Below are 25,503 nucleotides of genomic sequence, written 5' to 3'. Positions count from 1 at the left end.
AGTTTTACCAAGTGTGATCAATAGTAACACAAGTGTTTGTTTTGTTTTTTTCTTTTAAGTCAGGCTGCAGTGATTATTTGGTTCCTCAGTAAGTTTATAGATAGAAATATAATACAATACAAGCAACTATTTTAATAACCAGATAATCATTTAATTCATTTCTGAATAAAAGTCATAATGATAATAATAATAAATGCTGTTGTATATCACATTGAATTGAAGTGCTTTAAACTGTTAGTTGCACAAAAGCACATATTTGAACATGCACACATTTATATAATAATAATTCATTAATCAAGAAAATGATGGGCAGATTAATCAAATTCGAAACAGAGATTAGAAAATGACGGGAATCTTTATGAATCTTTTTCACTGCGTGGTGTCTTACAGTGAAACCTTCTCTAAGAGCTTTAAGCAGTAGTTGATGTTGTACAGAAAAGAAGGTAACTTCTAAAATTAGGTACAAGACACCACACAACTTAGTTTCCAGCCACAACTGTCATTAATTTATCATGAATATCATTATTTTATATCCATGACTCTTAACTACCACACACTGTAGTTAATTGACTGAAAACCAACCATTTCAACTGCAATAATTACATGTGGCATTTCATATTGTGGTACAAAACTGTATAAGTCTTTTCTCTAGTCGTCTAGTTGTTACATATAACATATAGCAAAGGTCCCTGACTGGACTTGAAAGCAGCGCAGTTACATGGTCAGCATTTTAAACCCACAGGCCACCTTCATTTGGCATACCATTCATAACATCATGCATCCTTTTTTGTAGAAGTAAATTTTTGGTTTAGCAGCGACAGTTACTGCTGAATGTCAGGAGGGCATGCGAAATTGTTGGGTGACATTCATGGAACTTATTTACACATATGAGTATCATCTCATCACATCATCAAATTGCTTAAGAGCTGCATCAGGACTCTGATTACCGAGTCTCTTCTGCCCTCTTGTGCTTCAGCCTGCTCATTACATGGAGCTGCTACCCTGAGCTGAGCATCATGTGGCCTGAATAGAGAAAAACTAGAAAGGACAGAGAAAAAAGGATCAGAGACAAACACCTGACTTATCATAACACTACCTGTCAATCCAAATGTTTAAATAAGACTTTTATGAGTTGCAGTTAAAGTAAAATTGATAAATAAGAAATAAATGAATAATTAATTTGATTTGATAGCAGGCAGATGATACAAGAGCATTTTAAGCCTTGCTATAAATTCTTGTCTCGTGTTAATTTTGGGACTCCTACTGGCTTCATGGTATGCTAAGGAAATAACACCCCAGGAGGCATTTCACACACACTGGAGTGACCACTTTAGGTGTTCAGAATCCAGCAAATTGGTGCAGAATTGTTCACGTATTTAGACAGTGATTTTAGGTGCTGTGTCAACTTTCATTTTGGTGTGATGTGGAAGGAGGTTGGTGGAAACAGTGATTTGCTGGACAAAGAGCGGGTTACATACCTACATATGTATAGAAGATCTTTGTTTGTTCAGCCTATTTTAAATGGAGTTTTACAGCTTCATGATTAATGTTTAAGTTCATTCATTCAACAGAAGACCTCTATAGAGCTTATAGTGCTGTGTGTTGTATAAGCTAAAAGAGACAAATAGTGTTGTTTTGTGTGTATGAAGTCAGCATGTGTAATTTTGTCTTAACAGACTGCTGTGTTCTGTTTGCCTTTATGTTAAGCTAATGTCTTTTAAGGCCTTCAACAAATGGTCGTTGTGCACTGATGTTTGTGTAGGCAATAAATTAGTTCACTGACGCAGGTAAACAAGCACGGCAACACTCACTCACTCATTCACAGATTCCTAAGCAAACACAACTTTAATTTTGTTTAGAGAGTCAGGTTGGATCATTAGAAAATAAACCAAGAAACAAAGACTCCATACTGAAAGGGACACCACACTGAAGCATTCAGGGCTTTTACACAGACTGTGATTCCTAGTGGACGCATCCATTGGTCTGTTGTACACGCAAACACAAAGACAGAAAAATCAATGAAAAATCAAGACAGAAACTGAAAACTAAATAATTAGGGTAACGTTCAACAAAACTCTATCCTAATACTGTGTGTAAGTGTGTGTGTGAGATGCCTTTTCTGGCGTGTGGAGCTTTGATAAGGCTGACCAACACACTGACAAGCACACACATGTCACAACCCATTGTCACCAAAAGGGTTTAATAACAAATGAATCTTAGGGGTCTGACACTGGGACATCAGTGTGGTATGATGATAATTGTGTAGTGTGTGAGTGTGCGTATGTATGTGTGTGTGTGCGTGTAATCCTGCCATTAACGCACAATAGACCATGGACAATTATTTACACAAGCACTTATGCAGAGGGGGACTAAGTCAGTCTGCACACAACATGTGTTAAAGTGCAGCATGTTTACTAAGAAACCTAATCGCTGCACTGATGATGCACAGATTAATGTAAAAAGTAGTGGTATAACTAAACATGCTCACTCTCTTCTCACCATTGTACATTTGTCCTGTAGATGTAAAGGTAATCACTGGAGCTTCTCTGAAGCAACAGAGGGCATGTTTACCATGGATTGTGTGTCTAGATGGGCTGTGAAATTAAGTGTGTGCGTGCGTGCGCATGTGCAGATGGCTATAAAACGTCAGCAGAGGGTTCAGAAGAAGAAGAAGACCAGGGATCTGCGGTTTTAGAAATTGGCTCGAGACAGTGTCCATCAGTGAGTGTGTTCATCAGACATTTTGGTGGATATTTCTGCGTGATAAGAGCTCTAAATATCAACATCTCTCACTCAAAAACTCGGACGAGGTAAGCTGCACCATACCAAAGAAAATCAAACCCTGTCAGCAGGTCCGTGCACAGCAGCTTTTCTCTGTCTTCTCCTGTTTGAGCTGCTTGCTGTAGCTCAGGTGGGTTTATACTCCCAGCAATATTCAAGCAGACCGCTGGCTCCTGCAGAAGAAGAAAAGGAGGGAAATGGCAGTTAGTCAGTGTTTTTGTCAGATGTAAAAATAGTTTAAAATCAAGTGGCAAAGTCTATACAACTAAGAGGAAACTGCTTACTTTATTTGCAAATGCACATATGCAGTTTCCCACTGCATAAACAGTTAGTTGTAAATATTACTTTCCTCTGACTTGCGTGATAAATATTGATCCTCAGTAACAGATTAAAGTCCTCTTTCATCACTCAGAGTCTGTCAGATAGTTCCATGATGAAACTTAGACAAATTATTCTTTTTTGTGCTGTGTTTTGGCATTTAAAATGGATTTATTTCCTTTAAAGTTTTGTTGTTGAAATTGGTTATAATTCTGACAACATCACACTCAAACTCAAAGGTGCATCTTGTTGCTGCTTTTGACAAAGACTTCCCTACAGCCTGCAATAATAACAATGTCCTGATTTTAGTTCCTTGTATGGGCTCCAGAAACACCCAATCCTACGTTTCCCATAGTGCAACTATAACCTACTGTGTCTTCTTCTAAACACCAACCTTCCCCTTGCTGTTTTGGTTTTAAGCCTCAAGACTGCAGCTTTAGTTTAGCTTAAAAAGTTCTCTCTCTCTGATGAATTTCATGTGTGAAGTCAGTGAGGTGTTCCTTTAATACTTCTGCTGTGGAGCCTCTCTGTTCTGGAAAATTATTTCCATTCTTTATTTGGTGAGCAGTACATCTGGCTACTGCGACATTTGTGCATCACACCTAAATGCCTGAAAATGGCCTTTTTATACAAGTAGTTTGTGAATTGAAGTATTTTTTGTATTTATTACTGGCTCTAAACACTGGTGTTTAAATTCACTTGAGGCTAATTTTAAGGTCAAAGTGCACATCTTATATTCAGTTCTGTTAATAGCAGTTCATCCAGCCAAGTGTTGGCGTTTGATCCTGTGTGGCAGGTCTTCAGTGTGTTAGCAGCCGTCTCTTCATTGTCAAGTCGTACGGTAATCTGGCAGCAAAGTTCAAGGCCTCAATGGGGCTTAAGGGCTTACAGGAAACCTGATCCCAGCCTCCTCATGTTGTCTCAGCTTCTTTGACTGAAATGACACACACTCTGTCCTTCCATCACTCTTTTTCATTGTCTGTCGTTTTCCACCTTGTATTTTCCACTTCTTTTCATAATTAAATAAAATGGCCCCATTGGGATAATACGTGCCATCATTGCCCCTCCTCCTGATGATTTTTTTTGTTCTTTTGCTTAAACAGGATTTAAAATGTTTTTAAAAGATTTTAAATGTATTTTTGAATTGTAGTACTTTACTTCTGTAAAGGACCTGAATGCTACTACCACAACTGCCTCTAGGGATGACAATGCCTGACACAACAGTATAATAATAATAATACAGATATCCTTCCTTTGCGCTTGGACTGGCTGTACTTTATGTTTAGTGGTAATTACTGAATGTTATCATGCTAATAAAGCTAAAGTGAAATGGTGGCCATGGTGAACATTATTCCAGCTAAACATCAGTATGTTAGCATATATGATTTTGAACACATTAGCATTTGACTCAAAGCAAAGTACAGCCTCACCAAGCTGCTAGCATGGCTGTAGAGTCATATTGTTATTCAGCATTAGCTGCTTTGGGCAATTTATTAAGGGGATGTGTGTGTGAGTGTGTGTGTGTAAGAGCGAGAGAGAGATTAAGTGGATGTAAATTATATGTAATATATATCTAAGTGCAAATGTGCCAACGTATTGCATTTAAAGAAGAGGGTGAGGATATGCTTTCAGTTCCCCAATTAATCTCCAGATGATTAAGAATAGATCCTGCATTCAGTGACCACATGCAATATCCATTATGAGACCTGCCAGGCCTGTGTGTGTGTGTGTGTGTGTGTGTGTGTTGTATGTGTGAGTGAGTGAGAGAGAGATTGCGTGCCCACAGTCATTAAATGTGCCTGTTAGAGTTGCTCTGCTCAGGTGATCTCCTTTATTAGTCTCGTGTCGCTGAGTGCGCCTGCTGAAAGCGTCTTGTCAGTGATTGGCACATAGGTGAAGAGACTCTCCCCTTCATCTCTCACTCTCTGTCCAATGTCTATTTGTATCACTCTCTCTGTCATCCCTCCACATCTCTCTCCATCTTCTGTTTCTCCCTATAGCCATCTTTCTCCCTCATTTTTGCATTTCATTTCCCCCTCTCCTTGCTTTGCTTATATCACGTCCTCAGTTCTGCAGAATGAGTCTCCTTCTGTCCCTCTCCCTCTTTTCATTTCCAAATTCTTCTCACTCCCACTTTTTTCTGTTCACCTTTTCAGCATTTATGTAATCTCCAGTTCATTCATCAGCAGTTCATTAATACATCTCTGTCTCCTTTTCCTTCCTTACCTTTGCCTCTCCTCTTTCTCTGCCTCCTCCATTTCTGTCATCTGCACTCTACTCATTACCAGTTCACTCAGTCAACAGAGCACATCATCCAGACAGCAGATACATATCACACATATCAAATAGATCCTTCACCTGTGAGGTGACCAACAGCCCTCACTGTGTGTCTGATGAGCAGGAAAGAACTTTTGAACTTTCCTGTGTGCCCGCTCTCTTTCTTTATCCCCTTATCTCTGTCTGTAGTTAGATGATACCAACATCAGCTGTTGTTGTTATTGCTGTGCAGCCTGCAGACAGTTTAGAGTTTTGTCATGGTCACTGCCCCTGGGGATACATGATACAAATTTCTGTTCGATCTTATCTTAGGTCAAGACTATTAGTCCTTTCAAGTCCAGTTAGCAGAGAGAAAATTGGAGGTGGACCTGTTAACTGTACATGGTGTCAGTGATCAAAATCTTTTGTTTCCTTTGGATAACTTAATAATAATAATTTAATATATCCACCTATTTCTTTAAAAAAAATATTTTGGTGTTCATCTTTCAGAATTATTATTTGTTTTCTTCTTTCTGTTATTTGCTCTCTATCCTCCATCTGCTCTGTGGTGTCTGGCTGTTAACCCCTGACACTAGCCCGTATGTATAATATATTGGCTGGGGAGGAGGGCAGGGTGGGGTTGACCCTTTGTGATATATTTAGAGCAACCTGCGATGAATGTTTTATCCATCCTGCGTAGGCAGAACACAGGCCAGTCATTAAACATTCATATCTGCCACTGAGATGACCTCCTGGAATATCAGTCAGTCATCAATGAATTAACATCAGACCATCATCAGTGAGCTAATATCAGACCATTCTCTGTGAATTATCATCAGCTGTTTATATAATACCAACACATGTCATACCCATTAGCTTATGATACCTGAGTCATGAATGTACCTGTGTGTTGTTACAGTGATATGGAGTGAAATGAATGAAGTGAGATATAGGATGTTGTCAGTGCTGAAATGAAGAAAATGAAATTACTGGTGCTTTCTTTTGTTTTTCATCCGTAAATCAGGCTCTAATACATGAATTGTGAAGGATGGTCTCTGATTTGGCGAGTTACTTAAATGGAAAGTAATGAATTAAGTTATTTGGAGTGCAACTTTGACTAGAACAACAAGTAGAGAAACTAATTAGTCATTTTAAAGTTGACAGTGTGAAGTCCTGTTTTGTGTCTTCCCGCAACAAACATGCATATATGTACTGTGGGTGCGTGCATATATTGTTGAATGACATTTTGGCATGTATCACTCTCAGCTGTGGTCCATGATGCTGCAGTTGGTGTGTGTGTGTGTGTGTGTGTGTGTGTGTGTGTGTGTGTGTGTGTGTTTTGGCTCTGCATGGCTTCGCCTCTCAGACACAGTTTAGCAACAGCTCAACCAGCCTGCATTATTTATAGAGGAGCGAGCCTGCAGATAAGGTTACCCAGAGGCAATATAGCTGGTACATTAAGGTGCTCTTTGCAAATATAACTAGTGATACACTCATTGCGATGGACATACATACACAGACATGCTATACACACACTCATATATGCCTAGCACAAGCGCAGAGGATATGACAAGGTTTCAAGTTGAGGCGAACAGCAGATGGATGGAGTTGGAGAAACCAGAGAGAAATGCACAAGGTTGCAGGAGGTCACAAAGGCAAGCTCACGTGGATGTGGGAGGATACAACCACAAATGCAACACACATTCATACTCACTCTCAGACAAAGAGGAGGACACCCCTGAAGGCCGAGACTCACACAGATCCACGCACTTCGGCTTCCTCGTTGCAGGGACGTCCTGCCAAAGTTGGTGCGGCAGCCAAAATGAGGATTCACTGCTGGACTCACAGCATGCACTAACAATAGGACACACACAAAGGACTACACAGACTCTGTCACTGGGATAGCAGGGTCTTTCATTCATCGTGTGACCCTGGGAAGTTACTTACAAGCCTAAAGAGGAACAATATCTGGAATTTACAATTCTTTTTGTTATGGTGGATGGACTCAATGAAGCAAAGTCAACAAGTGGTTCATCCTGAGAGAGACTGTAACCAGTAAGATGATTCATCTTACTAATTTTCAAATGTAACATTTTAAAGTCAGTGAGCATTTGATTTTTTTTTTTTTTAAATTAAAACACTCTTAGCCAGCTTTCTTTTTCACAGAGACTTTGCTGAGGCTTAAAGACTTACTGTAATGCGAGCAAGCACTGATGGCTGAGATTCCGACTCCATTACTAGATCGTGTTTTGAAAGACTGTGGTTTCTGTTTGTCTCAGTGTGCATTATAGAACAACTGACCGGAGACACAGTGTACCACAGTGTGTGTGTTTCTGGGGTGTCACAGGGATGGATCAAGTGGAGGAAAAAGAACATGAAATCAGTTGGGAATGAGAGGATGCTGCTATCATTTGAACTCTTTTTCTCAAGAAGACTTATCACTGGCCTGCTTTAGAACATTTTGGGAACTTATTCTTCCTCATAGTGTTTAGAATGATTTGAGTTAGGAAACATCATGCCACCTAAAAAGGGTGACCCAAAATCAGCTGCCAAGAAAGGCAAGTCAGAGGAGCCAAAGAAGGGAGGAAAGGATGATAAGAAGGGAGGAAAAGATGACAAGAAAGGTGGGAAGAAAGCAGAGGAGCCACCAGCTAAGGGGAAAGGGAAGGATGATGGGAAGAAGGGAAAGGGAAAGAAACCTGTCAGTGAGTCAGAGGAGGGTTCAGAGGAAGAAGAAGAGGAGGTGATGACTGAGGAGAAGGAGAGTGATGACAGCGAGGAAGAGGTAGTTACCAAGAAGATGGATAAAGGGAAAGGAAAAGCAGCTCTGAAAGGTGCATCCAAGGCCATGGCTGTGAAGGGTTTTAAGCCTCCTCCTAAACACTCACCTCCCTCAGATGATGATAATGATGAGAAGGAAACAAAGGGGAAACCACAGATTAAGAAAGGAATGGGTGCAGTTAATCTGAAAAAAATGAGTGATGTTCACATCAAAGGAGCCTCCAAAGCCATGATGGGCTTTGCTGCAGAAGGTCAAAAGAAGAACGTAGCTGCAGCAAAAGCACAAAAGACAGCCGATGCCAAGTCTCACCTGAAAGGAGCTTCCAAAGCTCTCACAGGTCTCACGGGGAAGGCCTCTCCTTTTGGCTTTCCCGCTAAACAACAGCAGCCAGAGAAAGCGAAACCAAAGAGAAATCTTAAAAGCACCTCCCGTCTCTTTCTACGACTCTCCAAGAAAAAGAAGCCCGCATCTGGTGGTAAACCACTTCTAGGCACCAGCAAGCTTTTTGCTGGGTTTGGGGGTAAATCACCTTCGGCCGACAAAAAGCCAGCTCTGTCGGGCTTCAGCTTATTTAATAAAAAAGACGATACTGCAAAAGAAACCACACCACCTAAAAAGACAATAAATCTAAACAGTTTAGGGGCTAAGGGAAAAATGGCGACAGAGGCAAAGGGACTGGGAGGGAAGTTCAAAGGTATGTTTGGGAAAAAGAAAGCAGGGGCAGGATTCAAGAATAAAAGCTGGGTGTTGGGAAGAATTGCTGCAGCAACTAACTGGTTGACTGGAAGGTTCCTGACTGCTAAGGGCCAAGGTCAACTGGGGACACGAGCAGGGGGAAGGAGAAGAAACCCTCTGTCATTTTCTAACAGGGATTCAAGGGGGAGACAGACACATTATTACAATGAAGCCTATGAGTATGATGATGCTGAGTATGGATATGAGGATGATTATCATGACAGGTTGAGACCTAGAGGCTTCATGAGGCAACCAATGACCTATGACCCATATGACCCTTATGAAGAGGAAATGGATTATTATGAAGATGATGAGTGGGAAGATGAATATGGTTACTATGATGATGAGGGAAATTTTTATTATGATGATGAGTTTTACCATGATGATGATGTGGATTACTACATTCACCCCTATGGCTATTATGATGATGAATATGAAGACTACTATGGCAATGAAGGGATGGAGTATTACTATGGTGAAGATGGCATGTTGTATGCAATGGAGCCAGAGCCATATGATGGTTTCTTTGACCCATATAACCCTGAGCTGTATGCAGATTACTTTGACTACAACATGGGTTATAACTATGGAATGTCAGACCCTTATGCCATGATGATTGGTGGTTATGATGTTGTTTCAGACCTATATAATGACCCAGCGCTGGGATATGCAGACCCTGCTTCTGTTTATAACCTCTATCACCAGCCTTTGCATATGGATGCTGGGCTGGATCCAGCTGAGACAGGACAGATATATGGAGGACAGGAGCAGTTGGCTTACCCTTTTGCTGAACCATTTAGGGTCCCCAGGCCCCAGGTTAGGCTATTTGGGAGAGACAGACTAGAAGTGGAAACCTTGCCACCTCCTCATTTCTCCTCCCCACATTTCCCCCCTCCCTCCTCAACTCTTGCCCTCAACAACCTGGACATGATGTCAGATATACAATATGAGCAGCCTCTTTCCACATACATCCCTGCACAACCCCAGTACCCCACTGTCATGAACCAACAACAAATCCCCATGCTTCCAAGACAAGCCCCCTCACCAACAGCTATGATCATTCAACAGGAGCACCTCTCTTTCCCTCAGCCAACTCACCCTGCTTTATCGGTTTCTCCTGGTCACTTATCCCCATCTCCCCTACCACACCAACCATCCCTTCCCCAGGACCCACAAACATTCCAGAGGGGACCAGTGTCACCACTGGTCCCACCAATACAGCCTCTGATGCCTCCACTGATGCATTCACCAGTGGCCTCACCTAGGCCAGTGAGACAAATGAGTCCCCTTCCATCCCCACAGTTGTCACTGAGGCCAGGATCAGCTAGGGCAATGGCACCTCCTTCACCCCGCCTCTCACCTCATCATATGGACTTCCAGACAGGTATCCAACCAGACCCCTACCTCTCCCCTCGCTTACAACGGAAAGGGCTGACTCACCGGCCCTCAGTGGCAGGCCAAAGGCCGACTTCCACACTTAACAGGCAGAGACCACCCAGCCCACCTGTTTCTCTACAATACCACAGAAAAGGGATGTCAGTGAGGGCTCAGCCACCACTGACAAGAGGAAAAGGGGGTACTGGGTTTCACAGGGCTCCATCAACTGTTAGACCCCAATCACCACATTCTAGCCCCCTAACTTCACCCCGGGGATCACTGAGGAAGAGAGCAAGCCCACCACCTTCTCCAAGACTGTCTTTCAGACAGCACCCCCCACCAGATGCAGTGCCTCTGCCATCCACCAGACCACATGTGTTCAAAGGTAGAAAACAAACATCCAAGATGAGGCGTTCCCCCTCTCCTCCCCTACCTTCCCCACAAAGAAGGAGCCCGCCTCTACCTGAAAGATCTCAGTCGCCCCCACAAAATTTCCGTCCCACCTCCCCACATCGTCCTCCCTCCCCGTCACAATCACGTATCAGCAGTCGCCCTCTCCCGACCCGGTCCTCTACTCGTAGACTTAGAGGTGGTGCTGGAGTTCGAACTCATGTCCCAATGGGGGCCGTGAAACCCTCTCCAGCTAACCCCTACTTACAACGACGCAGTAGACACGGACCCCCTGTCACTCAGCATGTAGCCCCATTCAGATCCTCTATCCATAGTGGCCAAGCCCCTCCCTCAGGACAGATAGGGGGCATAGCTGGAACACCGATGTTAGCCAGGACAGGCTCCCGGCCTGCAGGATTAAGGGAATCAAAACGAATTGGCACTGCACAAGGAGACTTCCACAGACCTGTAGGCAGGGGTCAGCCATTAGTCCGTATGCCCAGAAACCAACCTTCTCTTCAAACTAGGCAGTCATTCAGATCACCTCCCTCAGTGCCTCCTCTCTCTCCGCAGCCTTCATTGAAACAGAGTGCCCCCCTTTCCCCCCAGCCATCAGTGCGTAGGCTGCAGAGTAGACCTCCATCTCCACAGCCACTTCAGCGACCATCTCCTTTGCCCTCTCGTTCAGCCTCTCCCATGCACCATATATCTCACCCACCATCCCCCCTTCCCCAACATCTCCAGAATGTAAGACCAACATCATTTCAACCTCCAGTTCCTCATTCCAGTCTTCTTCCTGGTATTCTCCCACCATCTCACAGTATCACCCAGTATGACTATACAATGACGGAGCCAGGCCCATCCCCAATGCTTACAAATCCTTTACCAAACCCACAGATTGTAGGTGCTCCCTTTCCTCCTTCTCCTCTGCCCCGCATGCTTCAAAACCCTTATCTGCCAAATGCCAGCATCACCACACCTTCACAGAGAAGCCCCTCCCCCATACCTGGTGAGCAGGATCAGAGATCAGCTGATGCACATGTCAGTCAGTGGGTGAGCCCTTATGCCACTCTTGGTTTATCAGATGCTTTGATGCAGAACTCCCACCTGCGCAGTGCCTCCTACTCATCTCCTCTACAACGCAATGTCAACCTATACACAACTGTCCTCTCACCCTCTCAGGTAGCAGCGCCTCCTGCCCCAGCTGTACCCTCCTCCCCACACCTGTCTTCTGCTATGTTTAACTCCCAGCTGCGTAATGCATCCTTTGCCTCCCCCCTTCAGCGACACCTTTCCCCAGTGTCTTCTGTCTCTCCTGCCCCTCCTCTCACCACACCTCAACAAGGAACTATCAGAGGTACCTCATCATTTCTCTCTGGTGGATTGCAGACCTCCCAGATCCAGAGGTCCATGTTAAAGCTTCCCGGTGGAACGTTAACAATGTCCCAGGGCCCTGTTGAGCCTCCAGTTATTGCTGATGGTGGAGGTGGTGTCAGTGGTGGTGGGATGCTGTCATCCTCTATGCTGTCCAATGCCCTTCAGAACCCAAGCCTGCGTCAGGCCACATATCGACTACCTGATGGCTCATTGGTCACCAGAACTGAATCTGCTGAACCTTCCTCAGGTTCATCACCCCTCTCATCCTCCAAGCTCTCCTCTGCCTTGCTTAATCCAAATTTGCGACAGGTCAGATATCGTTTGCCTGATGGCACTCTTACAGTTAGGACAGAACCCACACCTGCACCCTCCCCTTCATCACCAATGCTTTCCTCTGCACTGTTGAACCCCAATGTACGTAAAGCTACATACAGGCTTCCAGATGGAACTTTGGTCACAAGAAATGAGCCAGCACCTGAGCCTCCCCCACCTTCCTCTTCTATGCTGTCCTCTGCCCTTCTCAATCGTAATGTTCGCAATGCCTCTTATCAGTTACCAGATGTCTCAATTCTAACACGTCCGGGAGATGAGACACAGAATTCTGGGAGTGCATTATCATCACCAGGGCTGTCTAGTGCCCTGAAGAATGCAAACCTGAGTAAGACAAAATTTCAGCTTCCAGATGGATCATCATTTTTTTCAAGGAACCAAACCCAAGTTCCCACTTCTCCTCTCATTTCTGGTGCCATGCTAAACACCAGCCTCAGTGGTGCCTCCTACAGACTACCAAACACATCAATATTAAGGCAGCCTGGTTCTGCAGATACATCTGAGTCACGTTCGCTTGACCTCTCCAACGCTCTCCGCAACCAGAACCTCCGATCTGCCACCTACCGCCTACCAGATGGAACTTTGATGGCGCGCTCTCAGCCCACTACTGCGCCCCGAACACTCGACCTGTCTAATGCTCTTTCAAAGAACCCAAATCTTCGTGGGGCAAAGTATCGCCTCCCCGATGGTAATATCATGACACGGCTTGGTGCCCCTAGCACCCCAGAGCCTCGCTCGCTTAACCTCTCTGGTGCCCTGCAGAACTCTCACCTTCGTGGAGCCTCTTTCCGTCTGCCCTCGTCATATGCTGTAGTGTCACCTCAGGTCCAGGGATCTGGCCCTGAACAGCACTGGGCACAGGGCCCTGGAGTTGAAGGTTTGGGACTCCAGCAAGATGTGGATGTGTGGAGTACAGAGAGGGTACTGCCTCATGGGACAGTGCAGAATCTCAATAAGTGGTCCATGTACAGAGATGGTGAACTGCTGGAGCCACACAGCCTGGTGGGACAGGGATGTGTGGGAAATGAACCAGGGGAGTGGAATCTCAGCAGGGAGGGGGAACCACAGGGGCATTGGTTCGATAAGGTAAAAGTTTTGAATATATATGATTCAGACTACAAGTAATGTTGTGCACCATACAAAGTCTTCATATTCATAGTGTCATCTGCAGTTGCAAGTGCAATGTTGTATAAACTTGGAATGGTTGTGGATTTTAGGTATGGAGAAGTAATCAAAGGGATGGTAGATTATTCTGGTAACTTAATGTGATGCTGGTGGTTTTCAAATGAGCAGAATATATGATTACAATAGGCGATGGCAAAATGAGCAAACGAGGTAAGATGTGTGAAGTATATTTCTTTGGTGGAGAAAAGGGGCTCTGCATACAGTCAATATTAGAATAATTTCCATGTGAACTTTTCTTAGTTTGTATATGTATTTTTTAGATGTACTCAATCAGAAGCCTGCCCAATGTGGCTCACGGGGAGCATCGAGAAGAAGATGGAGTGGAAGATATGACACAGCTAGAGTAAGTAAAAGGTCTCAAACCCAAGTTAATTCTATATCAGAGAGAGATCTACCATGATAAAAGCAATTGTAAAATGTGTAAAAGAAAAATTATTTCTTTCTAGAGACTCCATCACCTTAAGAAATATTTCACATTTGGTTTATCATAATTTTAACTAATAAATTGCAGTCAAGATCAAGAAGTGGTTTTGAAGCTTCAAAGACATGTTAAGTTCTAAAATTCTGGATCGGTTTTTGAAACTGAAAAGCGTACAGGTGTAATCAGGCAACATGACTAAAGATTGATCAGTATGGTGCAAACATTCACATGTGCGCTGATGGAGGAGTGATTTGAGAATTTCTCTGCTATCTTTAATTGTCCTGTTGCTCCTGTCTAGGGAGATGCATGAAGGAGCTGTTATGCTGAACCTCAGGAAAAGATTTGAGCGAGAACTTATTTATGTAAGTAAATAGCAACAGCACAGCCAGCCAATATAAAACCACCTACAAAAAGTCTTGAACCTCTCAATTTAAAATCACAGTTAATCAGTTTTAGTTTGTGTGTTGATTTTACAAACTGCCATTCTCTCTCCTCATTCCTTCTTTTTTTCAGACATACATAGGTAGTATCCTGGTGTCTGTGAATCCCTATAAGATGTACAACATCTATGGAACTGACATGGTGCTGCTGTACAAGGGTCGTGCTCTGGGAGAGAACCCTCCGTGAGTCATTCTCATACTGCGGGTTTCATCTGCATTACAAATGATTACTAAAGTTCCTCGTCTGCTTTGAAGTTTTTTGTCGACCCAGATGTGATGACAGAAGAATAAAAGATAGAAAGAAAGCTGACATGTAATAAGTAAAGGAATCAGGGAAGGAAGGTTGATGCATAGTTAAGGTAGGAAAGGGAAAATGATAGTGAGTGAAATAGAAGCTGAGGATAGAAAAGAAGTGAGGAATATTTTGGTGCTTAGAGATTGAGTTCATTGCTTTCATCATTTTAGATATCTAATTGCATATAATCTTTCTCCTTCAGGCATTTGTTTGCCATAGCAAATGCTGCCTATTCCAAAATGATGGATGCCAAACATAACCAGGTCATTATAATCAGGTAGGAGGCTCTATAATCCTCTCTCATCTTTTAATCACTTTCCATTTATCTGCAAGTCAGACATGAAAATTCACAACCATATAGGATTCCCATTCATTATTTCACTGTTCTTCACTTCATATGTGCCTGAAATTCTATTCCAGCACTATGTAGAACCAAATATGGGTCAATAATAATCTGAGCTTGTAAAATGAAGTTCACAGTTAACCTCAGTTTGACTTCCTCTGATTGAATGGTCGGTTGGCAACATGCTGATTGACTAGTCAAATCAGGCATAGAAAAGTAATGTTTATGTAATATAAACAATTAACTTTATTTCATGACTTTGGTGTCGTATACTCATATCTCTCAGACTTTGTGGAACCTCACTGTTGTAAATACTCCTGTCCTCATTTTAATTACACATACACAAAATATTTCTACAAAACCTTTTTAAAACTCATTTCAAATTATATGTGTGAACAAAACTTTTTTACAAATGCAAAAATATGTAATTCACAACATATTCGCAAACTTGAATGTAATTTTTTTTTTTACAATTTTTGTTCACATTCATACAAAAAGTAATACACAACTACAAGCTGTGACATTGTTTGTAAACATCATTTCACAAGCTCAGATATTAATGAACTTTATTTACTTCTATACTGATGAGACATTACACCTGATTTAGTGATATAAAAAGATTTTCTTCCATAAAATTCCTGTGAAGTGCAGATATGAAGATTTTTTTTTGGTATGAGTGTCATAAGTAAGCCTCCATGGTTTCTGTAATAGTTAACCTTGGTGTAGATAGTGTTCACAAAGCTTCTGGGACAGTCAGGTTTCCATCCCCAGTTGGACTACTCTTTGTAAATTCATGAGTGTCCGTCTGTGGTTTTCTGGCCTGCAAACTTAAGACATATCCATCATTCACTCCTCTCAAGCTTCGTCTATCTGTCACAGGCGCCTCACTTTGTGTCAAAAGTGATCACCACACGCAAACATACATGCACTCTGTAAGCTCATTTACATCTAACTCAGATGTAAAAGCCTAGACACATACATAGTACATCTACATACTGACATACACAAGTGCGTGGGCTTTTTTAAATAGCCATAAACAGTCAGAGGAAATACACAAACGCCTACATGTGCACACACCCACACAAACCTGAAACACTCTAGCTGTATTCGGAAGGAGACACCTGTAAGGAAAGCCCAGCCAGCTCTGGGCCAGGAGCAGATTATCTTTCAGAGGTTTGTGTGTCCAAATGAATGTGTGCGAATCCTCTGTTAGCATGTGAGTCACTGAGTGCGATAACTGAGGTCTGGTGTACAGTGACCAGTAATAGCCCTGTTTTTAGCGAGCCAGCCCGTGAGTCGAAACCGTATGCTGGAATGTGGTCAAGGTACCAGTGTCCCTAAACACACACACACACACACACACACACACACAAACATACACGCAAGCTTACATAATGATGGTATTTAGCACTGAGCTGTTGGCAGCGATGAGCGCAGTGTGTGTCTGTGTTGGAGCGTTTCAGGTGGTTTAACGCAAAAGTGGAATTGAGGCCTTGGCTAATGCAAGATTAGCCTGGTCTCACATCACTTAGTCAATTAAGTCAAACGCTCCACCAGAGGGGAGGTGAGAAGGATCAAATAATGGGCGCTCTAAGTGATTAATAAAAGCTGCGGATAATGTTCACTCTTTGGCCTTGCCCTCTAAATGACTGGATTTTCCACTACTTAACCTTTTAGCAAATCCAAATCCAAACTAAAAAAGTTCATCCTGCCTAAACTAAACACTGCCACTAGTGTTGTCTTAAGGGAATCCAAAAAAGTGTAAGTAAGATTTTTCTTACTTACTGATGGCTCATCAAAGTGCAGAGGGAAAAGAAAAGAAATTCTTGAACATACAGGCAGAATGCATAGGGGCTGATTACCACTTGCTTTGTGGTGTCTCATTCAGCATGTGAGGCTTCAGCGTCACTGTCACTACTGGGCACTGTGTCATTTTCACTGAATGTGTGTTTACTGTGTTTCAGTGGGGAGAGCGGATCTGGAAAAACCGAGGCCACCAAACTAGCCCTTCGTTACCTAGCAGCAATACATCACAAATGCAATATTGCTCAACAGGTATGCGCACACACACACACACACACGTATGAAGTAATGCCGGCAGATTTGGAGATGCACAGGTTCCTGTCGTGAAGGATGATTAACTCCTCAGCTTGACTTTCTTTCCATGTCTCTGGCTCTTCTTCGAGGCAGATTGAGGTAGTGAGGTTCCCTGCATGATTTGTGCATTACATTTTACACCTCATCTTCACATATGGCCATAGCAGGTTGCTGTGTTTTGCTGTGGCGTGTGAAAACATACACTGGAAATGTGTTTTATTGTGGATTTTCTTTTATGTGCTTTATAAGATCTCTGCCACATTCCTTAAACTATCTGATCTTTCAAGCTAACTAATATTTAATCTCAAATGTTTCTTTAATTTTGCTAAATTTTATATGCATATGTATATTTGTCACCCAGCTGACAAAGTTTGTTGATTTGCTTTGTGTTGGATGCCCTGTAGATACTCGAGGCAGCTCCTCTGCTGGAATCTTTTGGAAATGCCAAAACTGTACGGAATGATAATTCCAGTCGCTTTGGGAAATACATAGAGGTTTTTCTGGAGGAGTGAGTATGAAATGAACACACAAATGTCTCCATGTTCATCTCACTCCATCTCATCTCTAATCACCTTTGAAAAATAATTTTGTTAAGAATTGTAAAGAACTTTGTAACTGTGCTTTGAAAGGCATTATATAGATTTGTAGATATATAGGTTTATTATCGTAACTTTAAATAATTCTACTCTTGTATTTGTGTTTCTTCTCCTTTCTTGTTTGCTCTGTGTTTTTTCTTTTTGGTCCAGTGGTGTGGTCAGTGGTGCCATAACCTCTCAGTATCTACTGGAAAAGTCCCGTATCGTCTTCCAGGTGACACATATAGACACACGCACGCTTAAGAAGACGCTTTATATCTTACAGTTTTCTCTATGTGAAGGTGTTAAACTTGTGTTTCTCCTTCAGGCCAAAGATGAGAGGAACTATCACATCTTCTATGAGATGCTGGCAGGTCTTCCCTCACAGCAGAAGCAGGCTTTCTATCTGCAAGAGGCTGAAACATACTATTACCTCAACCAGGTAGAAAGACAGACTGCAGTATAATCATCAGTCTTTCAAGGAGTTTGCGGGGATGTCATGTACATTTGGAAGTGTCCCCCCTCCCTCTCTGTCTTCTTACAGGGAGGGGACTGTGGGATAACAGGAAAGAACGATGCAGAGGACTTCCTGCGTCTGCTTGCTTCCATGGAGATCCTCCACTTCACCCCAGAGGACCAGTCGGCCATCTTTCGAGTTCTTTCTTCCATACTGCACCTGGGCAATGTCTACTTTCAGAGATATGAAGTAGTGTTTCCAAAGCCATCTTTCCTTATTCCTTTGCTTTTATTATTAATATCACTTAATTTGAGGTGATTCAATTCAAACACCACTGTTGATCATCCATATGAGAGGAATATAATGAACTCAAAATAATATATGAACAAAATTTTACCAGGACATTATGGAAAAAATTGGCAATATGTAATCATGTAAGGATGACTTATTGTTTTCTTTTCCTCTTGCACGACAGGCTGATGGCCAGGAGGTGGCGTCAGTGGTGAGCGCTCAGGAGATCAGAGTGGTGGCAGAGCTGCTGCAGATCTCTCCAGAGGGTCTACAGAAAGCCATCACCTACAAAGTCACAGTCAGTATTACACTGAGAGACCCCTGCTTTAAATTTCACATGAGCGCTGAAAACACTTTTCCTTCATGTTTTATGTCTTTATCTTTGTCATTATCCAACTCGTGGGTAATTTATTCTGTTGTCAGTCACTGTCAGTACGTTTACAGTTCGTTTTGACCTAATTCTGACAAGCAGGATGCCAGAGTCTCACTCCCTCTCCATCTTGCATGCGCACACACATACTGATGTTAATGTCTCAGTATTGTGTAGCCAGACACAAAGGCGACACACTTGTTGACACACAGATGGAAAGAAAGAAAGAGGCATACTGATCTACTTGTGCAGTTGCATCGACTGCTGGTGGTTAATTTTTAGAAAATCTTTTTTAGCCAAGTTGACTGCTGATTATGGCTAGAGGTTTGTGGGATATTAGACTCTTCACTAGCTTGCGTTTCATAAGTAATCTTTTTTTTGTTTATCAATAATCTCTCAGTAGATTACTTACTATATCACCTCATCTTCCTCCATGATTCTCATTTGTTATTATGTGATGCCTTGTTTAGTATGAAATCTGCTACTGCTGTCACTTTCTTAGAAATTGTTTCCAATTTCAATACCATTTGCTTGTCTTCCATTTTATTCAATACATTACGCGACTGTTTCTTTATAATTCTTGGTCATATTTCATAATCATATGTCCCTCTGCATGAACTATCACGTATAACAATAAATATACTCAAACATTATGCTGTAGTCGCTTTAGTTGCATTGGACACTTGAAGTTGCTACTTTTTAACTGCTTTTCCTGAAAAAAGGAGTAAAATCTCCCTGATATTGATGATTTTCAAGAAAATGTTTGTACATTTGTGTCACTTCAAAATTAAATTAATTAGCCTTAGCTGTTGTGTCATATGCATACATGTCTTTAGTTCTACATTGCTTATTGCCGTGCCTTTTTGTCTTTAGTTACCTGTCAAGTCTTTCCTTTAACATCTGACTTCCTTCTCTGCCCTCATTCATTCATTCATTATGTTTTGAAAGAGAAATCTCAAATCAAATCTGACCTCATGTAGAGCAGTCAGATTTAGTTTCTGTGTGGTAACAGAATCAGTTCATAAAATGAAACATAATGTTTACTACGGGTGTGACTTTGAAATGTAAGCATTGATTATCTGACTGCATCACTTACACTCTACACACGCAACACACAAACAGGCATGTTGCCACACACACATAAATACACAAACAGTATTCATGCACTAGTTGTTGATGTATTTTGTTATTTTGTACATTAGTGCTTCAGGCAGTGTTGTTTGTGTGCTGACTGTCATGTTGACAGCTCATATTTTTATAAATGTCCACACTTAGCAGTTGTGAGCCAATGAATACGCTGTGTCCTGAGGGATGAGACCCTTCAGTCCTGTTTTCTTTGTTCAAAATGACAACACTTAACTCTTTATTTACTTGAGCATTTCAAGTTCAAGTAAGAAAAAAACCCTTTGGACTCATCGCACATCCAAAAACAAGGATGATGATGCAAAATGGGACTAAAAAATTTGTACAATTTGTACTAATTTTGTACAAAATTAGCTGACATTGTTAACCTGATGGTTGTTTAAAGAAGGATATCCATCCACCAGCTCCATGGGATGCATGATAAACAGGAATGACCTTGTTGGCATTAGTGTATCGTAAGCACAAACAACAAAAACCCAGAGAAACTGTCAAAAGACCACCAAGAAAAAACAAGAAACAGGTTCAATCTGTTCACACTGTGTTACGCTGAAAGAGCACTGTAGTTCTGCATCCACAGTATCCACTCTATTGCTCCATCTTCATCAGTGGAAAATGAAAATCTTCTCAGTCACCAAAATTATTTGTCCTCTTGGCAAATCTCTTCTTAATCCTCATTCTGTCATATCCCAGTACCAGCTAACATCCAGTTGTAGTGTCTGTTATTTAAAAAAAAGGAGCAGACTCCAGGAGCAGAAACCCTCTTGTGATGCTTCTGACAAGGATGGATACATGAAAAGTACATGCGATCACGCTGCGCTTTATGCCCTCCACTCGTATACACTCTGAGACACCACACTAAGAGCCTTTTGTATAATTGAATTTCTAATTACAAAGGTGGTTCCTATGTAACAAGAGAGGAGTCAGTTGTATCCACTCATTTCCTTTGGCTGGATGAGGTGTGTGTGTGTGTGTGTGTGTGTGTATGATGATCTTGGGCCTTTAAACAAGAGAAGGTCTCAGGTCTCAAAGTGTTCTTTATCTGATCAGACCCCAAGTCCCAGACACTCGCGTCACTGAATAAGAGTGTAGAAGAAATACAAACTGAGGAGTATAAAAGAGGGAGGGAAGGCACATGGGAGAACTTAGCTTTCAGCTCTTTCTTTGTAACATGTGTTTAGGGCTGTGAAAGGGTCTGTTTTTTAATCTGAACTATGGTCTTTTCTTAACACCTAACCAAGCCACCTACATGACCTACTAATTTCCAGCCAGTCTCATAGCACACTGTGTACTTTTTATAATTAACCATACAGTCACTGTGTCCTGCTCTTCCAGTTAAGAACTACTTCTCCAATTCCTTTAAAGGCTTTTTAGGTTGTAACAGAATATGTGGAAATGAGCCCTACAGGCAGTACCTAACATACTGTACTGTACCTGAGCTGAGTTGTCAATTTGTAAGGAGAGACTGAAGGTTAAATTGTCTCAGTAATGGACAGATATTTTTAAGAGTTTTATTCAGAACTTTCACACACTACAATACAGTAATCCTAATCAGTGATGACAGTCAGTGTAATGTATCTGAGCTCTAAGGTGCCATGATGCTGAAATTGCTTAGCCTTCACTCCTGATGACTAAATAAACTCTTCTGTCTTGTCTAAAGGAGACAATGAGGGACAAGATCTACACGCCACTGACTGTGGAAAGTGCTGTTGATGCCAGGTGAGAGACAGCTGCAGACCTACTGCATGAAAATCTATCATTCTTCCTCCAGATGTATTTTATGTGTAATAGCTTTCTGAAAGGAAGGTATCACTGAATTAGCCATTTTGTTCCCTTCAAGATTTTTTTTGCAGTGGTAGAAGAAGTATTCACAGGATTTTTATATACTCTGAATACTTCTATAGTGTACGTGAGTAAATGTACTTGTTACATTCCCTAACTGATTTTCTTTAACTCAACATGAAGTCTGATACAGACTATATTTTTGTAACTTTGTTTTTCAAGAAAAGCTTTTGCTGCTTCCGTCATTCCGTCCGTCATTGACACGCCCCTTAAAAACCTGTGCTGACTTCCATCTAAATAATGCTTTCACACACCTGAAAGATAGCAGTAAATTCTATAGAGAACTTTATTTTTTGAAATTCCTCTGTCTCTCCGTCTCACTATTCCCATCTCACACTCTGTCTGTCTTTCACAAACAAATCTTTGTTCTCCAGAGATGCTGTTGCCAAGATCCTGTACTCGCTGCTCTTCCATTGGTTAACAGAGAGGATCAACGCCCAGGTGTACCCCCGCCAACATACCCTCTCCATCTCCATCCTGGACATTTACGGATTTGAGGTAAATGTGTTTTCTCATGTGTTTATCCTCTTCCACACGGGATGACGCAGACAATCCTATCACCTGTCAGTCACTCTGTGGTACAGCAGGGAAACTCCTGAATAATCACTCTTTAGACATGTAGATGAGACATGAGACAATCCCAAGAACTACCATCTTCATGTATGTGTGTGTGTGTGTGTGTTTGGGAACAACAGGATCTGGCCTTCAACAGCTTTGAGCAGCTTTGCATTAATTATGCAAACGAGTACCTGCAGTTCTTCTTCAACAGGATCGTGTTCAAGGAAGAACAGGTGAGTCAAGGTCACACCTTGTTCATTTTTTCTGTTTTTTTTCCTGTCTCTTAACCATAAAAATTAAAACCATAAAATTAAGTTGTAAACTTAATAGTGCACTTGTTTCAGGTGCATGATGCATCCAGGTGCATCCACTCTGTTTTACCCTGTCTGTCCACAGAAACACACAAAAACCGGGGTTCACTTTAGAAGCTATTCTTGAAAAGAAAATCTCCATGTCTGTAAAATATCTATATGTGCATGCACTAAAAACAAATGAATGTTCACACACTCATGTGCAGCTAAGGATACAAATAGATCTCATTAGTGAGTGGACATGTTAGTGTTAGTTAAGTGTTGCACAGGAAATTGTATTACATGTTATCCCCATGCAGGAGGAGTACAACCGAGAACAGATCCCCTGGCAGGACATCCCATTCAGTGACAACCAGCCCTGCATTGACCTCATTGCTGCTAAGCCTCATGGGATACTGAGGATTCTGGATGATCAGAGCTGTTTCCCACAGGTGGGGCTGGGGAAACTAAAGGACAGTCTGAAGACACTTGAAGATACATCTGGTATACATTAAATATACTGAACCGCTGTAAGCGTCACTGACAGTCTATTGTTTTATTGCCAGGCAACAGACCACACTTTCCTCCAAAAGTGTCACTATCACCATGGCAACGATCCACTTTATATGAAGCCAAAGATGCCCCTACCAGAGTTCACCATCAAGCACTTTGCTGGTCGGGTCACCTACCAGGTACACAGCTCCTCATTGGCTCATCTCACCAGACTAAACATACCATTGGCATTTCAGCTGGCAGGTCATGTCTCATCAAGGTTTTGGGACTTCTAATGATTAATAACGATAATAATAATGCAGGTTTACAAGTTCCTCGATAAGAACTACGACCAGGTTCGTCAGGAAGTCCTGGACCTGTTTATTCAGAGCAAGAACAAGGTGAGATGAGAGGGGCATCAACATGCTCATGTAGAGTCATGTTAATTCTGATTCTTTTCTACGTAAATAATTATAAAAAATGTGAATGTGTTTGTGTGTGTCCAGATGGTGTCAAACCTCTTCCTGGGTCACGCGGAGGTCACAGGTCAGCAGAGAGGAGGTCACATGAGGAAGAGCAGTACAGTCACCCGAAAATACCAAGCTCCCACCGTCAGCAACAAGTTCCAGCAGTCTCTGCTGGAGCTGGTGGAGAAGATGGAGAGGTGAACCTGACAGACATGGTGATACTAAATACACTCTTGATGGCACACACAGCTGCTGTCCACAAACTGCCACAAATTTACAGAATGAGGAAGAAGCAGGAATGTTATGAGACAAGAAAATGAGCTCACAGCCAACATTATTGCTCACTTGGTTTACCTGCTTTATTCTTGCATTTCAGGTGCAACCCTTTTTTTGTTCGCTGCATGAAGCCAAACAACATGAAGGTAGATTTTCAAACATTCTGTGTTTCTGCTGATGAACATTTGCATGCATGTTTTCAGTCTCACTGCATCCTGCAGGCAATGACAATAACATGCCATTGTTTTTCAAATGTGCTTTCCTGTACATCTACGTTAAGAAACCAGGTGTGTTTGAGGATGACCTGGTCAGCAGCCAGCTTAGACATTCAGGCATCCTGGAGACCATTAGGATCCGTAGAGAGGGGTATCCTGTCAGAATGCCGTTCTACGTCTTCCTGTTCAGGTAACACACACACACACAGTGTTAATCACTGGAAGACACTTCAGTGCTTCTCTGTGGCTTTGATCATTCCATTCACTGGCATCATGCAATCATGAAGGTTTAATCCCCCGTCTCATCCAGTCAGCTCAGCGGACAGGATGTATAGACTAAACAGAAATTCACATGCATGTGGATGTGTGTGATTCTCAGGTATAAGTCCTTGGTGGGGATGCGAGAGCCTCCAGCAGCAAATGGAGAGAACTGTGTGATAATGCTCAGTAAACTGTGTCCTCTCAGACCAGGATCTTACCATGTTGGAGTCACAAAGGTGAGCTTCTCCTCTCACTTGTTCACACTGCTAAGCCTTTCACAAATGAAAGAAAACCACAGAGTGACACAGCTACACCTCCACCCTTTAATATTTTTATTTCTTCTTTCAATGACACAAACGTGTGAATGGCAGCTATTTCTGAAGGAGGACATCTACCAGTTGTTGGAGTGTAAACGGGAGCGCACCCGTCACCTTGCCGCTCTCACCCTGCAGCGTTACACCCGCATGTTCTTTGTCAGGAAACGCTTTGTGGCCTTTCGCAAGAAGATCATCGGGCTGCAGGCACAGAGCCGAGGCTTCCTCGTGAGGTCAGCTTCTCTGCCGCTGCTGGGTTCATAAGCATCAACTGATTTGTGCATACCTACCAAAAAAAAAAAAAAAAAAAACTGAGCTGGTTGATTTGACAGACAAGCATTTATATAAAAAAAAATGTGGAACTTATAATGAAAGTAAGTCACTCACTTTAACTCTAGTCATTGTTTACCCTGGGAAGTTATGGGAAACACAAGTACACTAAATACACTGATATGGTCTAAATTTTCTAATTAGGGCACAGAGACTTAACCATTATGGTACTTGTAAGAGTTGGCATTGTAATTTAAATCAAAGGGAGGTATCCTCATGTCATGTTTTTAACACAGTTTGTATTTCCAAGCACACTCAACTAATGTTTGTGTAGGAAAGCAACAGTGACTTTAAGGTAATTATCTATATGAAATGAATAGACTTATGCATGTCAAATTAAAACTAATTAAATTAAAAAATTCTCCAAAATGAATTTTTAAAAAAAAAAAACTATTAAACCCAGTCTGCTGTAATAAAATGACTTCTGTGATAAAGTAATGGTAGACATGACATTAGGAATTAGACGTGTGTTAATGGTGATGCGACATTTCATAGCGC

The 25,503-nt window shown here is 42.0% G+C and overlaps 1 protein-coding gene across 4 annotated transcripts in view; it reads left to right on the top strand.

Moving 5' to 3' along the window:
• Positions 1 to 25,503, top strand: part of myo15aa (myosin XVAa) — a 45,762-nt gene that overhangs the window by 1,869 nt on the left and 18,390 nt on the right. For all 4 annotated transcript variants that reach the window (XM_046415371.1, XM_046415372.1, XM_046415368.1 and 1 more), the window contains exons 4-24: positions 13,792 to 13,874; positions 14,251 to 14,314; positions 14,466 to 14,575; positions 14,890 to 14,964; positions 16,995 to 17,085; positions 17,532 to 17,635; positions 17,874 to 17,937; positions 18,031 to 18,144; positions 18,247 to 18,408; positions 18,635 to 18,748; positions 21,621 to 21,679; positions 22,177 to 22,300; positions 22,498 to 22,593; positions 22,971 to 23,102; positions 23,217 to 23,342; positions 23,466 to 23,543; positions 23,649 to 23,806; positions 23,986 to 24,031; positions 24,166 to 24,290; positions 24,480 to 24,597; positions 24,733 to 24,908. In XM_046415371.1, coding sequence (XP_046271327.1) covers positions 13,792 to 13,874; positions 14,251 to 14,314; positions 14,466 to 14,575; positions 14,890 to 14,964; positions 16,995 to 17,085; positions 17,532 to 17,635; positions 17,874 to 17,937; positions 18,031 to 18,144; positions 18,247 to 18,408; positions 18,635 to 18,748; positions 21,621 to 21,679; positions 22,177 to 22,300; positions 22,498 to 22,593; positions 22,971 to 23,102; positions 23,217 to 23,342; positions 23,466 to 23,543; positions 23,649 to 23,806; positions 23,986 to 24,031; positions 24,166 to 24,290; positions 24,480 to 24,597; positions 24,733 to 24,908 — 2,219 coding nt within the window. The remainder of the gene's footprint in view (positions 1 to 13,791; positions 13,875 to 14,250; positions 14,315 to 14,465; positions 14,576 to 14,889; positions 14,965 to 16,994; positions 17,086 to 17,531; positions 17,636 to 17,873; positions 17,938 to 18,030; positions 18,145 to 18,246; positions 18,409 to 18,634; positions 18,749 to 21,620; positions 21,680 to 22,176; positions 22,301 to 22,497; positions 22,594 to 22,970; positions 23,103 to 23,216; positions 23,343 to 23,465; positions 23,544 to 23,648; positions 23,807 to 23,985; positions 24,032 to 24,165; positions 24,291 to 24,479; positions 24,598 to 24,732; positions 24,909 to 25,503) is intronic.

This window comes from Scatophagus argus, chromosome 16 (genome assembly GCF_020382885.2).
Source record: "Scatophagus argus isolate fScaArg1 chromosome 16, fScaArg1.pri, whole genome shotgun sequence".
NCBI lineage: Eukaryota > Metazoa > Chordata > Actinopteri > Scatophagidae > Scatophagus > Scatophagus argus.
The sequence above is the reverse complement of the archived record's forward strand: the minus strand, read 5'-3'. Positions and strand labels throughout refer to the sequence as shown.